The sequence below is a fragment of the Equus caballus genome, chromosome 8 (assembly GCF_041296265.1).
Source record: "Equus caballus isolate H_3958 breed thoroughbred chromosome 8, TB-T2T, whole genome shotgun sequence".
In the NCBI taxonomy this organism is placed as follows: Eukaryota; Metazoa; Chordata; class Mammalia; order Perissodactyla; family Equidae; genus Equus; species Equus caballus.
In genome coordinates this window covers 74,026,165-74,044,058 of record NC_091691.1, presented here as the reverse complement: position 1 = coordinate 74,044,058, position 17,894 = coordinate 74,026,165, and the positions used below count along the sequence as shown (strand labels likewise).

At 49.0% G+C, this 17,894-nt stretch overlaps 1 protein-coding gene across 2 annotated transcripts in view; it reads left to right on the top strand.

Moving 5' to 3' along the window:
- Positions 1-17,894, top strand: part of LOXHD1 (lipoxygenase homology PLAT domains 1) — a 168,601-nt gene that overhangs the window by 7,476 nt on the left and 143,231 nt on the right. For both annotated transcript variants that reach the window (XM_070275638.1, XM_070275637.1), the window contains exons 3-4: positions 6,332-6,412; positions 7,485-7,669. In XM_070275638.1, the coding sequence (XP_070131739.1) occupies positions 6,332-6,412; positions 7,485-7,669 (266 nt within the window). The remainder of the gene's footprint in view (positions 1-6,331; positions 6,413-7,484; positions 7,670-17,894) is intronic.

Sequence of the window (17,894 nt, the reverse complement as noted above, 5' to 3'; positions counted from 1 at the left end):
GGGGAAACTGAGGCCTGGAGAGGAGTGGTGAGTAGCTCTGAGCCACGGAGCTTTTTGGTGGTAAAGCTGGTCCTCAAACCTCAGGTTCTTGGTGTAGAATTTTCCTTGAGTACATGGCCCCGTGGCCCTGGAGGGTGTGTGGGAGATTCTCTTTAAGGTCTCCTGGGGCTGCAAGTTGTGGCCTCTGGGGTCTACGTCTTGGCACCTTCAGGGACGGCTGAGGAAGCAGTGGAAGGGTGGGGTCCGCAGGCCGGGACATCCCTGAGCTCTGTGCTTAGCAGACTGATCAGGCCTCGTGTCACGTGTTTACCCCGAATGCGGGCTACGGTGTAAATGCTGCAGCGTCCAGGCAGGCATAACCTCCTATTTTGTCCGTTTCCGCAGAACAGGGTACCCGCCTTCTTGTACCACTTACACTGCAGAGTGACTCGCTTGTGGAAGTCTTTCCCTCCAGTGATGTGGGCACGGTAACGAGAATACATGAAATGTCCATCCTCTTTGCCATGTGACCTCCCCAGAGTGCACCCCTCCAGGGAGAAGCCACCAGACCCTGGGGAGTTGGCCAATCTGGTTTCTGGAATCCTGGTCTGTCTTTTTCAAACAAAAAGAACCATTTTCTCCTTTCATGGTGGTTCCTCGCTGTCTTTCCTTCCTTTGTGCATCTAGTGTCTTCAGACTCTTGCCCCTCACCTTTTTCATTTGTCAAATATCCTCTCAGGAAGGCCACCAGAGTCACGGTTTATAACCCAGTGTTAAGGTTTGTCACTGAGTCCCCATTTCCAGGAGTTTGAGTCCCAGCCTTCCTTCTCAGTGAGGAAGGAAAGACTGCATCATAGTAAAGAGGTCTGAGCCATGAATGAGCTGGTGGGTTCAGGGGTCTCCAGGTCCTGCTGAAACCACACGCAGCAGCCAGCTTCTCCAGGCCTACCCCCCATGGAGGCCAACGTCCCCCCAGTCACTCCATGGGTCTGCTGGTGTGGCCTCTCCTATATCTGTGTGATGCCCCAGATTGGGTGGCAAGAGCACAGGCCTGGCCAGGACCCCAATCTGGCAGTCAGGAGGGGTCTGCAGGAGCCCAGGAGAGTGGGTGTTTTCAGGGATGTGGGCACGGTTTGCAGTATCGGCTGTGTGCCTTGGAGAGACTGGAGAGGTGATGCGCAGAGAGATGCCAGGTAGAGCCAGAAGGTGAGGGGAGGTCTGTTTTGTGCCTCCAGCATCATTCCCAGTCATTTGCAAATAGTCAGAGCTCAGTAAATGATGTGGTATCAGTGTGGCTAGAGCATGACTGTGCAGGAGAGGACATGTAATCTGGGCCTCAAGTGGTGAAAAGGACTCAGATAAGAAAGGGGAAGAAAGAGGGGGAAGAAAGAGGGTACTTGAGACCAAGGGGGTTAGCGTGCAAAAGTACAGAGGCAGCAAGGGGCACCACAGGCCTATGGGGCCTGAAAGGCAGGGGAGGACCAGACTGTAGAAGGCCTTGCTTGAAAGCTGATCAACGGAGCGTCCACTTACTATGCAGCCAAGAAAGATGAATCTGACCACGGTGAGCAGATAAATGGGAAGGAGGAGACCAGAGTCTGGCTGCTGCAATACTTGAGAAAATGTCTACAAAGAGAATTGCGTAGACACAATCCTCGCCATCTAAGATGCTTTCAGTTCAAGATGGAGACCTCGGGTCTGGGAGGGGAGCATTGCTCTCCGAGGAATTCCAGGTTGCTCCTGTAACCCAGATGCAGATAGCGGCAGAGGTCACTGAGCTCTGTGAGATTTAGATGCCGTTAACCCAGCCCAGCCCTCACCCACGCTGGTCCCTGGGGTCTGGCTTGGAATGCCCACTGGTCTCGAAATCTCTCATCTCCCTATCTGCTGCTGCTCCCTCCTCACCACACCCTGTCACCCCAAACCCAAACCCATGTGTCCACTGGAACTGAGCTCCTTTTCTTTGCCTTACACACGCACATGCTCCAAGGCATTTTTGTGTCTATCATCCTTCACTAATAGCTCAGGGCACCAGAGAGAGTTCACATCGCAGCAATGCCAACAGCTTCAAACGGAATATGAGATAGGCCCCTAGTCTTAACATTAAGCCTCCAGCTTTCTTGGACTTTCTCCCTGACCCCTTTCTCCGCAGCCTCTGGCTCTGTCTCTCACCCTCCTTTCTCTCTTGCTTCTCCCACAGCCTCTTTTATCTTTCTTCCCTCAATTCCTGTTCTTTCTTGTGCTTTTTCTCCTCTGCTCCAGAACGTCACCTTCTGCTCCCATATGGCTTATCAGGATATTTTTTCCAGTGCAAAATAATTTCTGCTGCAAGGAGAACTTTGGTGCCTGATATGAAAATGCTGCTCATTCTCATCTTCACTGTCTGATGTCTCAGTTCCTCCGTGCACACTGGACTCTCTCTTAGGCAGCAAAGAGTGTGACACCTTCACCTGGACTCCCCATTAGCTGGCCTCCACCCCAACCCCCACACCACTTAGTGCCAACACCTCTGGCTCCCAGAGGAAGCCCTCATGTCTGGGTTCCCCTCCGTTAGCCAGGACCACCCTCAACACAGGGTCACGTGTTCAGAATATGGCAAAAGGATGGGGTCTCATGTATCTTCTGCAACACGGTTCTCCTGCTGAGAGTTAACCACCTGAGAGTGTCAGAGAATGCCTAGCATTTTAGCCTGCTGGCTCTGTCCGGTGGGTGGCTAAAATGCCCTATGCGGCCTGTAGATGCTCTGGGTAGGGTGGGGTCCCTGCTGCACAGCAGGCACAGGCACAGGCATTAGCCTTGATTTGCGGATGGACCAGGAGCCACGGTGAAGCCTCAGTCTCCCGTACGGAAATGTGAAGACACCTGTGTTTTACTGTTTCTTCTGACCAGGGACCCGCAGTCCTTTGCTCTTTCCACCCCAGCCCCAGTCAGCTTTCTGGAACCCACAGGCCTTTGCATCCTGACTTAGCAGAAGTGGGGATTTGGGAATCTGAGCCCGAGTGGGCTGGGGTTGGGGTTGGGGCTTGTTTGGGTTTATCCTGGCCCCTCCCTGAGTGAAGGGAGTCGGTCCAGGCCTGTCCCTGAAGTCCTTTCCTCTCCCTCCTCTGAAGAGAGAGACTCCTGCCATGCAGAAGGCCTTTTTCTTATTGCCAAGAAGATGTTGGTCTCCGCCTTGTAAATGCCTTGGACGATTGCTTCATAGTCTGGAAAGCCCTGGAATGCCCCAGTGTGGTCCTGAGACAGTGCGGAGAGCTCACTCTGCCCATTCTTTTGGTTTCCCTTCCTCCATCTCGCTTTTTAAAATTTGTTCTCTGAGTGGCTGTAAAGCACCGTGCTCGCCTATTTAACATACACACTGGAACGGACGAGTCCACATCCCACCTGCTCACGTGCTCGCGGCCTTTCTGAAGGCACGAGCTGCCCTGACTGAATGCAGCTGTCGGAGCTTCTCTCTGGACCTCTCGTCAGAGGCACCCGGAAAGCCAGCTGCTTTCCTTCCAGATCCCTCTCCTCATCCCCTACTCATCAGCCTTGGCTGTTTCCCAAATTCCATGCACCCTCAGCAGATGAAGCCAGCAATCCTCAAACTCCTTCCAAGGAATTCTCCACAGGCAGCTGCCGGCTGGGTGTGGTGGGCGCTACTGAAACCGGGAACTGTGGTTTTTTACATAATTACAAAAACAAGATGTATGCTCTTCAGAAAATTAAAAAATATATATATGGACAAAAATAAACAACCAAGACTTCATATTAGTGTTACCATGTAGACACGAAGTTTTTGTATGAATCCTCCCTCTCTTTGTTGTTTTCAAATGAAGCAGGTATCCTGTTTGTATTGGCGGTTCCGTTCGTACCTTCTATTTTTAACCAGGCTTTTCTTTTGAGCCTATATCATAAACCTGTTTCTATTTCATTGAATCTTCTTTTACATCAGGATTTTTAATGTTTGCATAATATTCTACCACATAGCTTCCCAGGGCAACTGTTTCATTGGGTATTTATTTGATGTAGAGACTCTTAGCTATTTATTCTAAAAATCAAATTTCTTGTCTCACATATTGAAACAAAAAATACCTCATATTCATTTCCTTCTTTCCTACTCACACAGTCCTGATGCACAGGATCAATATTCATATGTTTTCCAAGTCATTTAACAAGTGCTTTGACTCTAAAAAAGAAAATGTGTTGTTATTCACCTTTGGAGGTGAGGTTCTGACATCAGCCAGACCCCCCTGATGGCTAGCTTGGTTTCATTTCCCTTTAAATGCTGAGCCTGGTAAGTTTATTTTCCCAAGAGGGAGGATTTACTGCTTTTTCATAGAGAAGACTTCTCATTTTCCTTGCTTTTTTTCAAGAGCCAAGAGACCACATTCTCATGTTACCCCCTCTATTGTTAACATCTTTTATGAGTGTGACACATTAGTTACAATTGTTGACTCAATATTGATATCATTAACTAAAGTCCAGAGTTTACATTAGGCTTCACTCTTGGTGTTGTTCATTCTATGGGTTTGGACAAATGTCTAATGACATGAATCCATCATTACAGTATCATACAGAGTAGTTTCACTGCCCTAAAAATCCCCCGTGCTCTGCTTCTTCAGTCCTCTTCCTGCAACTCCTGGCAACCACTGATCTTTTTACTGTCTCCATCGTTTTCCCTTTTCCAGATGTCCTATAGGAGGAATCACACAGTGTGTAGCCTTTTCAGATGGGCTTCTTTCACTCAGCAATATGTATCTAAGATTCCTCCATGTCTTTTCATGGCTTGGGACCTCGCTTCTTTTTTGTTGCTGAATAGTATTCTATTGTCTGGATGGACCACAGACGATCCCCCATTTTTTTCTTTTTCTTTCTTTAAAAGACTAGAATTCTGAATTCTTCCAAAGTGAAACCTTTCAATGTTTAAATTTGTGTAAATATTAAATAAAGCCAATGGTGGAGTAGAGACTCTGGGTACCATGCATTGCCTCAGTCCCTCCCTTCCTCCAGGGGCTGAGACCACCTGGGCCTCAGTACATGCAGCAAGCCGGGAGTCGGCCCCTTCACTCCAGCAACACCCAGACAGCCCCACCACTCTCTCCTCCTCACCCTCTGTGCCCAGACTTCACCTTTGGGGCCTCTGTTTCCCGACAAGTCTGCCTCAGTGTACATTTCCACCTGATTTCGTGAGCTCTGCACTACTTTAGGAGGGCCGTAGGCCCCACGGCTCCTGGTGTGCCCACCTTAAGGAAACTTCTCCCCGGGGGAGACTGTTGGCCGAAGTGAGTCTGTTGGCAGAATCACAGCCTCTGGGTCTGTAGAACCTTAAAAGCTTTCTGTTACTGACAGAGTCCGAGCCTTGTTGCCTTGGGGAAAAGGCCTTCACCTCCCCCTTTATTTTGAAACACACGGGTGGCCAATAAATAGGCATATGTCTTCTGTGCTTTTCTTTTCCTGTGGGCTGTGTGCCAGTGCTGAGAGCTGCAGCTGGGAGCACCAGAGGATGTCTACAGCTCTCAGGGCCCCAGGGGCTTCACTGTGGGGGCAGGAAGAGCTGTGGGCTGGCCTCGGCTTGAATGATGGGGGTCCTGGCCCACACAGAGGACAGAGCAGATGACCATGTAGGATTCAGGCTTCCACTCCCAGAGGACTCCGTGGCGAGGCTGCTCCAGCTCTTCTGCGTGTAAGCTGATTGAATCTAGGATACTTCCGAGTCTGGACTCACCTGGGCACCTCATTTTGGAACATCTCAGGTGTACTTGCTTCTGTTCACACCGCCTGCAAGATGGCAGATATGCATTCCCTCACTGCACCCACTTCCCTGGTTGCTGGTTTGGGTTGAGCACTTCCTCTCTTGTTGGAATGGCAGGACCATGGACCACTCCCCAAGGTCTGCATCTACTTGGGGCTGCCATCACAACTCTCCCCAGCAAGAGCCAGGCAAGCAAGGAGGAAGGCCAGGAGGCCTGCAGACCTGAGAGCACTGTGGCATTCATCATGCCTCTCTTCCTCCTCCACCGTCCCCACTTAGAGCAACCAGAGAGCATTGGAGCTCGACTTTGGAGAGTCAGGTTCTGGTCCCAGCTCTGCTACCAACTAGCAGTTTACTTGTTTGTAAAATGGGGCTAATATTGGCACACGGCAAGGATGGCGTGAGAACCTGGGTGTGAAAACAAGGAACGAATACTAACCATCCTTGCCCGCCACCTCTCCAAACCATGTCAGAAAGGAATCTCAGAATGGGATGGGTTGCCGGGAGCACTTTCTGGATGGGACGGTGGAGGAAGAAGGGGGATGCCAGCCTTGGCTCTCCTCCTGGGCCTGTGAGCCACGCACTGATCTGTGCTAACTGTGCACACCATCATTGCAGGAGTGAATCTGCCTTTGAGAAAGCCAACGTCGATGTGTTCCGGTTGAGAACCAACAACGTGGGCCTCATCTACAAAATCAGGTGAGAATCTTGCCCCTATCCAAGGGAGGGGTTGTATGGGACCTCTTACAGGGGAGAGTAGGAAGACGGTGTCAGTGTGTGGGCAAAGGCAACCACTAAGCTGAGGTCCTACTATGTGCCAGGCTCTATGCCTGGCAGGCATCCATGTGTACATCATGTATGTCATCCGTCTGTCTTGAGCTGGGCTTGTCCTTTAAAGCCGGCAAGAATAAGGCCCACTGTGATGGGACAGGGAGGAGATGCTTGGCTCAAAGTGAGGTCATCCAGGGGTCAAGTTCTGGGCAGGAAACTAGACCCCAGAGAGGAAACTGGGATGGCCAAGGGTGAAGAGGACTATAGGAAGTGGGAGAAGATATTGGGGGCCAGATTTTGAAGAGTCTGAGTCTATGCTGCTAAATACAGTAGCCCGTGGCCACACATGGCTGTTGAGTACTTGAATTGTGGCTGGTCCAAATCAAGATGTGCTGTGCATACAAAAACACACCAGATTTTTGAAAACTTAGTACAAGATAAAGAATGTAAAATAGCTTATTAATAAATTTTTACATGGTTATATGTTGATGATAAATGGACTAAACGGAATATATTGTCAAAATTAATTTCACCTGTTTCTTTGTTTCTTTTTCAATGTGGTTACTAGAAAATATAAAACTACATATGTGGCTTGCATATGTAGGTCCTGTGATATTTCTAGGGGACAGCACCTGTCTGGATGGTCATGAGGGATCCTCTGGGTGGATCCTTAGTCTCCTGGACTAAGGAGAGTATCTGGGAGTCAGAGAGAAAGGGGAAGTTCAAGATGGTCCCATTGCAAGCCTTGGTGATCCTGGATTGTCTATGGAAGGCAAGAGTTCCTTGCAGGCAGTGTGTCAATGTAACATTCATTAAAAAGCACATCCACCTTGCAAGGAATCCCCATTTCACAGATGAGGAAACTGAGGTTTGAGAGGTAAAGTAGCAACAACAACAAATGACTGAACCTCTCTTTGGAGTAGACCTTTGGGTATTTCAGCATGGAAGGGGCGCTGTCTCAGTTCTGCCCATGATAGGGTGGGTGTCTGCTTCGCCCCAGGATCGAGCATGACAACACAGGCTTGAACGCCAGCTGGTACCTGGACCGTGTCATTGTGACCGACATGAAGCGGCCTCACCTCCGTTACTACTTCAACTGCAACAACTGGCTGAGCAAGGTGGAAGGTGACCGCCAGTGGTGCCGGGACCTGCTGGCCAGCTTCAACCCCATGGATGTGCCCAGAGGTCAGTGCCGTGCTTGGCCTGTCCGCCATCCCTCCCTGCCTGGGTTGGGCTCGCCAGGCCTCTGTCTTGCTCTGGGCAGTCCCATCTCCCTTGCCACCCTCCAGGGTCTTTCTATTGGCTAGGGTCCCGGTGAGGCCCCATCCCTTCCGCGTGGCCTTCTCAAGAGCAAGCTCGTGTACTCTGGGGACTGAAGGGAGTGGGAAAGGCGAGAGGACCTGGAGGCGTGATGGAGGGACGGGAGCAGCCTGAGCATGTTCTCTGTTTTCAACTACTCTTGTCGATGAGTGTCTATGGAGAGTCCCCTCTGAGTTCAAAGGCAGCTTTCCCTGTCTTCCTGTTCCCTTGTTTTCCTCCTGATGCCCAAGAAGGTGAGTTCCTGTCAGGGCTTGGTGGAGGGAATCTGAATCTGCATCTTCCAGAGTTCCAGCACGCTGCCTTCAAGGCCTCCTTGTTTTACGAGGAGTGACACAACTTATTTCAAGTATATCTCTGGCCCAAAGCCTTAAATTCAGTCATTTATTTCTTTACAGGAGGCAGGGGAACAAAGCATGTAAAAACACACACTGTATCCCATGTCTGGTTTTATCTCATCTTTGTCCCCTAAAGTCCTGACCTCACCTCACCCCATCATTGAACATATTTATCATGCGAAAAAGGTGGACATCCCTTGTGGGTACCAGCATCATAATACCCTGATTGCACAGAGTCATGGGCCATCGAGGGGAGGGGAATGTGGCAGCCAGGAGAGAAGTGACTTTCCCACAGTGCCTCAGTAGAACAGCAGAGGGCTGATGCACTCCCTTCCAGCATGTACCTTGTGGTACACCTTCCACCCTCTCTTGCAACCAGCTGGGCAGAAATAAACAAAGCCTCTCTTCCAATCAGCTTTGGCTCTCAACTTCTCTGTATCTCTGATCTCCCCCCTCCCAGCCAACCTTGAACACTTGCCCCATACCTCTGGGATCCTCATTGCAGTAACTTGCAACTTCATTAATTCTTTTCTCAAAAGATATGTTATTGATCTTTTCTCTGACTACAAAAGCCAAATTTGATCATTGCAGAAAATTCAGAAAATAGAGATGAGCAAACATAAAAAAAGAACATCTGTAATTCCATCACCTGGAAAAACATCACTGGTGGCATTTTTGTGCCTTCATTTCTAGTCTTTTCTACCCATATATAGTTTGAAAGGATGGGCTGGTGGAGCATCCCCTGTTTTAGAGCATGTTTATTTCTATGCCATTAAACCTCCCTTAACATCCCTGCTTGTAACAGCTGTGTAGTGTTCTGGAGTAGGGAGTACCACCATCTAGTCACTGAATCCCCTATTGTTGGACATTTATATTGTGTTCCTCCTCTAAAATTTTTTACTGTAAATAATACTATTATAAACAACACGCCTGGTTAAAGCTTTTGATGGGCATTTCCAAGTTGCCCTACAAAGTCTCCACCTGCGCGCAGTCCCACCAGCTGTGCAAGAGCACTCATGTCCCTCAGCCTTGCTAATGCTTGGTAGTAGTGTTCAATTTTTCAATTCGATAGGAAAGGGGGCTTTTCAATGTTCTCTCTTTGGTTACTGGTGTGGTTGAATATTTTTCATATGTTTATTGACCATTCGTGTTGTATGTGTGTATGTGTGTGTGGTCTGTGTGTATGTGTGTACGTGTGTGTGTATTGTCTGCTCATGCCCAGCGCCTGTCTTTTTGATTTGATCTTCCTCTTTTGTTCTCTTAGTCTCCCCTTTTCCTGCTTTTCAGCTCCTTGTCCTGCCTTATGCTTCGGTCACATGAAAACCCAGGGTTCCACTGTTAGGAGAAGAGCGTCTAAAGAGTCACCATTGAGAAAGAATTGATGTAACTCAGTGGTTCTCCAACTTATCACAAGAATCATCTGGGGTAGTGTTTTCTTGCCTCTTAAAGTCTCTGAGTCAAGCTACTGGGCCCTCCGTCCTTTTATGGGCTGGAGGGAGCTGGGTTTTTACTATTTCCAGGCTGCATTCTGGAAGAAGGAATGAAAAACATGATTTTTAAATATTCGAGGGACTGCTTTCATAAACAAAAGGTTACGTTTATTTGCTTTTCACCTGGAATTCTATCAACTGGGTGCTTGTTTGCTACAGGGGGCCTTTGATGATTAAAATGGGGAAGATGATTATTTTTTCATCCATGCAGTTTGACAGGCGAAAATATTTCAAAATTCAGCATGTGGGCGATTATAGAAGGAGGGAAGAGGAAAGAAAGGGGACATTTGCAGCATATATCCCACCCCTCACCTTGTTGCCCTCTCCCCACAACCAAGGGCCATCTCCCCAGGTTCTGGCTGATAATCACCTGGAACCTTCTTTCCTTCCTCCTCCTCGGGGAAGGTAGGTGCCCTAGGCTGACCGAGTGACCCTTTGACCAAAGTGATCAGCAGATAGCTGTGGGTATGGAGGGGACTGGACCTTGATCAGGTTTCTAGATCATTCCTCCTCAGGGGATCTCACATATCATGCTTGAAGACACAGGCATGAGGGCAGCTTGCCCTCCTTGGTGCCAAAGGTGAGCTGCGGAGCGCTAGCACTGCTGTTCCAGACAGGAACAGCCCCCTCGCTGTGCGGCACAGTGCCTGACATTGGCCACGGAGGTTACTTTTCCTCACTAGGCCTCTCTTTAAATGTACTTTTTGGGGAGGTACCCAACATATTCCTAATACCTTGGGGTGAATGGCCTGGTCAGGGCCACCCTCTGGCTTCATGGAGACCACGGGGGAGAAGGTAGGCAGGAGGAAAAACAGAGACAGGAGGTCCCAAAAGAAGGAGGTAGAAGTGGACCAGCTCACAGCGGTGTGGATGGAGGATCCTAGAACCAGCTTCAATTTCTTAGTTGTTCTCAATTGGTTGATGAAATCTCTGCTTCTGACACCTTGAGGAAACCAGGCAGCAGGACCAACCTAAAAGGCTTTGCCCTTTGGTTTTCTCTGCGTCTCATCCCCAGGCCTTGGGGATCTGTGCTGGGCCCGGGGAGCCAGGTTGCTGTGTCCCCTCAGTCCATCCAGGGGTTCCCAGAGCCAGCCGCTCACATTCCACCTTCGAGATTTTCGCTTTATTCAAATGCCGCTTCCCTTGTTATTTACTTATTCCACTTTAACTCACTTTTTACAACCTATATTAACGTGTAGGTTTATTTTTAAATGAAAGTTGATATCACCACCATAAAAAACCTGTTATCCTTTGCTTTAAATATCAGGTATACATTAGCACATATGAAAATAAATACACAACATTAGCTAACCCTCGTGCATCACCACCAGCATCCTACATGCCCTCAGTGGTGGGCAAACTGCACCCTGGGAAACACTCCCAGCCCTGATCTGAGAGGAAGGGAAAGCAGAGGCCAGGAGGGAGGAGGGCTGGTAAGATATCTGGGCTTTCTCCTTCAGGAGTCTTCATTTCACTTCTTCCTTACCACACCCCTGGGGGTGGGGAGGTGAGGGAGGACACGCCGGTGTTAATTACTCGGATGAGTAAACTGAGATCCTGGAGGTGGTGACTCATCCAAGACCAGACAGCCAAGCACTGATGGAGTTGGACTAGAATGAGGGCTCACGGCTAGGGGTCATGGAGGTCAGTTGGACCAATCTCCCACTGTCACAGGAATCCTTTCCACAGCATCTCCACCACTTGCTTCTCTGGTCTGGGTTTGAATCCAGCCTTTCTTGAGTGGTGGACAGTTCCCCCTCTCCCAGAGCAACCCATTCCACTGCCAAGCAGCCCTGGTTGTCAGAAAGATCTACCTGAAATTAAACCCCACGTGGTCTCCCCGAGATTTCCGCTTGTCTGTTCCAGATCTCCCGACACGACACAGTGTATGTTTTCGTGTCAGCCCTGCAGCTGTGTGAATACAGCCTCTCTCCTCAAGATCGCACCCCAGGTTCTTCGGTCTCTCCTCCTGTGGTGCATTTCCAGCTTGCCTCCTGAGAAGCCTGGTTTGTCAGTGCCCCTCAAGAATGTGCCTCCTACGCGAGAACCCTGTGCTCCAGATGGGGGCTCCTCAGAACTGAGTGCAGGGGGCCTCCCTGACTCCATCATCCTGCTTCTTTTTAAAAATTGTTACTATTGTGGTAGAATACACATAACGCTTACCTCCTTAACTATTTTTAAGCGTACAATTCAATGGTATTAAGTAAATTCACATTGTTGTGAAACCATCACCACCATCCACCTCTAGAACTTTTTCATCTTCGCGGACTGAAACTCTGTGCCCAGTAAACACTGACTTCATATTCCCAGCCCCCAGCCCCTGGTAACCTCTATTCTGTGTTCTGTCTCTTTGAATGTGACTACTTAGGAACCTCATAGAAGTGGAATCGTGCAATATTTGTCCTTTTGTCATTGGCTTGTTTCACTTAGCATAATGTCTTCAAGGTTCATCTGTATTGTAGCACGTGTTGGAATTTCATTTCTTTGTGAGGCTGAATAATATTCCACTGTATGTATATACTATATTTTATTTATCCATTCATCTGTCAATGAATATTTACGTTGTTTCCACTTTTTGACTATTGTGAATAATGCTGCTATGAACGTTGGTGTACAGATACCTGTTTGAGTTCCTGCTTTCATCTCTCTTGGGTACGTACTCAGAAGTGGAATTTCTGGATCGTATGGTAATTCTATGTTTAATTTTTTGAGGAACCGCCATACTCTTTTCCACGGCAGTTTCACCATTTTGCATCCCCACCAGCAATGGACAAGGGTTCCAATTTCTCCACATCTTCACCAATACTTGTTTTCTGTTTTTTTATTGGTTTGTTTTTGGTAATAACCATCCTAATGGTTGTCAGGTGGTATCTTATTGTGGTTTTGAATTGCATTTCCCTAGTGATAAGTGATGATGAGCATCTATTCATGCACTTATTTGTATATCTTTTTGGAGAAATGTGCATTCAAGTCCTTTCGCCCATTTTTTAATCAGCTTGCTTGTTTTCTTGTTGCTAAGTTGTAGGAGTCTATCCAGAATATATTTCTGGATATTAACTCTTTATTAGATATATGATTTACAAATATTTCCTCTCATTCCATGGGTTGCTTTTTCACTCTGTTGATGATGTTTGTTGATGCACACAAATTTTTAATTTACATGAAGTCTGATTTATCTATTTTTTTCTTTTGTTGCCTGTGCTTTTGGTGTCATATCCAAGAAGTCATTGCCAAATCCAACATCATGAAGATTTTGTCCCGTGTTTTCTTCTAAGAGTGTTACAGCTTTAGCTCTTATGTTTAGGTTGTTCATCCATTTTGAATTAATTTTTGTATATTATGTAAGGTAAGGGTCCAATTTCCTTCTTTTGCACGTGGATATCCAGTTTTCTCAGCACTATTTGTTGCAAAGACTGTCCTTTCCCCATTGAATGGTCTTGGCACTCTTGTTGAAAATCATTTGACCACATACATGAGGGTTTATTTCTGGGGTCTCTGCTCTGTTCCATTGGTCTAAACGTCTGTCCTCAGCCAGTACCACACTGTTTTGATTGCTGTAGCTTTGTAGGAGTTTTGAAATCAGGATGTGTGAGACCTCCAACTTTGTTCCTCCTTTTTAGGATTCTTTTGGCTATTCAGGGTCTCTTGATGTCCTGTTTCTTTTAATGCACCCTAAGTTTTCGTTAACTGTTCTTAACTGTGATAATACACCATATTGACTTTGTAGTCAAAGGCTTCTTATTCACCTGGAAGAGAACATGAAAATGTTGCCTCCACCCCAAGTCCTCATTTCTTGCCCAGGACCTCAAGGCTGCTGGGGAAACCTCTCAGATTTTCCTGACACATCCCCATGTGAGTCAGCAGAAGTGGGTGTCCCAGTCTTGGCTGGTTCCCTTAACATCTCAATGGAATTGTCCAGGGAGACATCACACCTTCTGATTAAGCATCTCAGACATACATGCAGCCCGAACAGGGAGTTAGCAGCCATCTCCATGCTCAGCTCCTTCTTAGAGTGGGTGTCAGGGGTCCTGGCACCTTCTGGGGCCTGGGGAAAGTTGGCAGCCTCTTTTTCAGCATATTTACTCCTGAGAACACAGTCTTGGCTATCGAAATGTTCCAGAAGTATAGTGAATTTTCCCTCCTACCATCTGCCTCTTGGCATCCCCTCCATTGCCATGGATGCCTGACTCCCTTCCTGGAGGATTTCTCCCATCCTGTCTGGAATGGCTCACCCTCTTGACAACCCAGAACCCAGAGGGGCAGAGTAGCTGCATTGACATTTACACACTGATGAAAGCCCCTGGCCAGAATCTGAGTACAGTCTCCCAGGCCTTGAATTGAAGCATTACCATCAATAGCTGCCTTGAGTGATGCCCCCTGAGATGCTCTTAGATGCTGGGTCTGGGGCAAGGACATGGTCCTTTCCCTCAAGGTGCTCACAGTCTAGTGGAGGACTGACTGCCATAGTACAAGGTACCCGCAAACAGGGTGGAGGGCATCATTGTTCAGAGCTCCGTGTCTCAAGTTATGGAGTCCTAGGTTCAAATCCCAGCAATGCCACCTACGAGCTACAGGACTTTTGGACAAAATATTTCTGTAGCCTGTGTCTTCATGTGCATACGCTTTACGACTAGCATCTTGTTTAAAATCCATTGCACTCCTAGGAGTAAGGTTTATTATTATCCTTACTTTGTACCCACAATGAAGGTCGAGGTGAGCACGCATAGACCACCTCTCACCTCCCCCCCTGTTTCTTGGTCTCAGGCTAGCAGCTCCCACTTCTCAACCTGTTTGCTCAGATTGTGTTGGCTCCAAGGTCTGGCAGGCAGTGGCTCTGAAAGCTGTTTTCTCCAGCACTCATAAACCATGGTGAGGTTTCCAGGGACGCAGAGGAAATGGGACTGAAGCCTGAGGGACAGGATGAGACACCCTCCTCCAACCTGCTCCCAGATTGTGGACTGGAAGCCTGACCACTGACAGCAGTTTCTGGGGTTCAGGTCCCATTCCGTCAAACCCAGCAAGGATGCAGCAGGGCTGCTCTCCAGGTCCCCAGGGGCCCGTCTGGCTGCTGCCTAGCAGGGGGTCTCCTTGCTCCCAGACTTCTGTCTCAAGTCGTTTAGTGAGAATATTGTGGATCTCACACTACAGCATATGCCAGGGTGAGAGGAAATGTCAGGACCACCACCTCTTCTCCCTCGCCTGCACTCTTTCATCCTCTCCTTTGGTTTTCTCCACGCCGCCCAAACCCCAGTGGGTTTAAAGCCCCAGCCTCTCTGAAAAGCATCACCTGCTCCCTTGCCTTGCGTTCCCCTCCCACCACAAACTCTGGGGAAATGGAGGTCTGCGCCTTCCACTGTAGTGCGGTGATTCGCAGTGGGGCCCCCGCCCCAACCACAGTCAGGGGATGTGTGAGGAATCTCACGGGCAGAGAGGAGAAACTTTATGACCCGCTCCCTGAGATTCAGATGTTCTGGCTGAATCCCAGCCAGAAAGCCACTGCGGCTAATGGGGGTGGGTTGTAGCCCTCAGGTGTGCTGAGATGGATAAATAGCTGAGAAACACTCTATCTCAGGGACTGCGATTTGCCTCTTTGGGCTCTAACTACTTAATCTGCGTCTGTCTGGTATCTCGAGCCACGCTCAGATTTCTCTGCGGGCAACACTTTCCCTTGTACCTGCAGACTTGGTCATTGGGACTTAGGGGTTTGGGTGAAGATTGGTGGGAACAGGCTCAGGTGTGCACGGTCAGGAGTGTGTGTAGACACGCCCACTTCTGAAGACCAGCAGCAGAGATGGGTGGAAAGAGCTCTTCGAGGGGCAGAGAGCTGGCTTCTAGTCTTGCCCGTCGGTAACTGTGTGTTTTAGACAAGTTAGTCGTCCTCTCCGCACTGCTTCCTCATCTACCAGAAGGTTGGACTGGAGGTTGTCTGAGGTCCCTGGCAGTGCTGGCTCTCTCTGGTACTCTGCTAGCTAAGTGTCTCTCGTCTCTCTTGCTAGGCTCCAGGCGTCTCATGCCCACTGATTTCACTCCCCCTACCTTGATGTTGTCACTTTCGGTGTGACATTCATGCGGTCCAGCATGCAGGTGCAATGGATAAGCACACTGCAGAGTTGCCCAGGCCAAGGATGCGGGACTCTGCATCCCTCTCTGGCCCCAGGGAGGCTCAGGGCATGTCTCTGAGGCTGGAGGTGAGGTAAGGGGCAGTATTGAAAGATCGGGGAGTAGGGACAGCTGAGTTAGACAGAGTGGGATAAGATGGTGTGGTCTCTCTGGTAGATTCAGGGTGACCAGTGTTGGGTCTTGAAAGAGCTTGGGCTGGGGGCCACCGTCTGCTGGCGAGGCAGCCAGTTCTGAATTGTTCTCCAAAGAGACCACAGGGCTGATTGTTGGAGGAAAGAGAGCTCACAAGAAAGAAGCAACAGCTTGGGCAGGTGGGCTGGGAGCAGGCAGGCGGTGGGGAGGGGCGGAGGACGTTTTCCTTCAGACTCCCAGTCTAGAGCAAATGGATTGGCTTTTTTTTTTTTTTTTTTTCGCTATAACAAGTGGGACAGCCAGTTCTGGCGGCCGAAAGCTGCCTGCAGCCTGGGTAACAGGGAGGAATGGAATTGTGTTTGTTCAGCACAATCAGTATTTCCACTCCTGTGTATTTCATCAGGTAACTGGGTTATAATTTCATTACTGTCCACGCCGTGCTACATAATGATTATCACACAGCTCCAGATGTGTACCCAGTCTTGGCGAGACCACATTGGGCACAGTGCCCAGGGTGCATTTGAAGAAAGGACAAGACAAGAAAGGGATTGTGATTAACATATTAGGGGAATGTGCAACTTGTGCTGACCTGCAGTGGGTACCGGACCTGCCAGAGGATGGCATGGTGCAAAAGCTAGTGCAAAATGAAAGCAGCCTGGGTGATTGATGCAAAACACACCCATCGTGATATACCAGCATAAATAAACCAGCAGCCTTGATGTGTCCCCAGATTCTGTTGGATGACACCATAGAGTAAGCAAATCATTCATTTTGAAATATAGCTCTCCGGGTCAGAGAGCACATGGGACCGTGCACCCGAGTTCTGGTTCTGGCTTTGCCACCCAGTCGTGATGAGACCTGGGGCAGATCTCAGTGGCTCGCCCATCCTCAGTTTCTTCCACCATAGAGTGGGCACACTAGTTGGCCTCTCAGATCTTTTCAGGATCAGTAGAGTGTTTATCCTCACAAACCAAGAAAGATGGGTTCGGGACTAGCCTTCCTCCACAGGGGCAAGAGGAGCCTGGCTTTTGGAGCCCTCCCTTCTGCTGTGGATGCTTCTCCCCTGTTTCATCCCCCATCACCCCATACTTTCGATTCTTCTGCATAGTGTCCACCTCCCCTTCATGAGCATTGTCTCTGGACCCCATTCTCTGTGGTCAAAACCTGGCTCTGCCACTCTACGAGTTACGCAAACATGAGCAGATATCTTGAGCTCTGTGCTTCTGTCTCCTCATCTGTAAAATGGGGATAATGTTAATTCCTGCTTCCTAAAGTGGTTGAGCTGGTTAGCTGAGGAAATGAACATAAAGCCTCAGTGCAGTGCGGTCCAATACCGAGCAGTGACTGTGTGCCCAGCACTGCACTAGGTCCTGAGTATCGCGGTGGTGGTTGCTGTTGTTATTATGATCCTGGTGTTTCCCCTTCCTCCTCTCCTACACCCAGGCTTGTTCCGACTCAGAAGCACAGACTCAAGACTCTGGCATCTTAGAATCAGAACGGGTTTTGGGGCCACTCAGTGCCAGGATCCCCTCTAGGATCCAGCAGCCTCATCTAGACAACTGGAAATAGACTCATGACCTTGACTGCCCTTGAAGCCTGCAGGGAGCACCCCCTTCCCAATCCTCTTCCCTCTCCCTGACGTTCCCCCTTAACCCAGTTGAAAATGATCCCAGGCCCCTCTGAGCTCTGTTCGCTGTGGGTCCTGCTTGGGAGTCATCGTCCCCTCGAATCCTATGGGGGGTGGCCCTGGGCCCACAGACTCAGAGCCGTGAGGGTTTCCGGGTGGGAGAGCTGGGCCAGCCCCGCAGCGCTCTCCTCCTCTGAACCTCACAGCAGCTTCCCGCCCACCTCATCTGCTCCCACTTAGCATTGCAGAAAATTGTCTCCGGAAAGAGTGGGAAGAAGAGAACTGTTTCAAATGAGGCCTCAATGAAGAATATCAGAGAAATTCAGGACCCAAAGGGACCTTATCTATTCTTCCTCCATTTTATAGAAGAGAAAATGGAAGCCCAG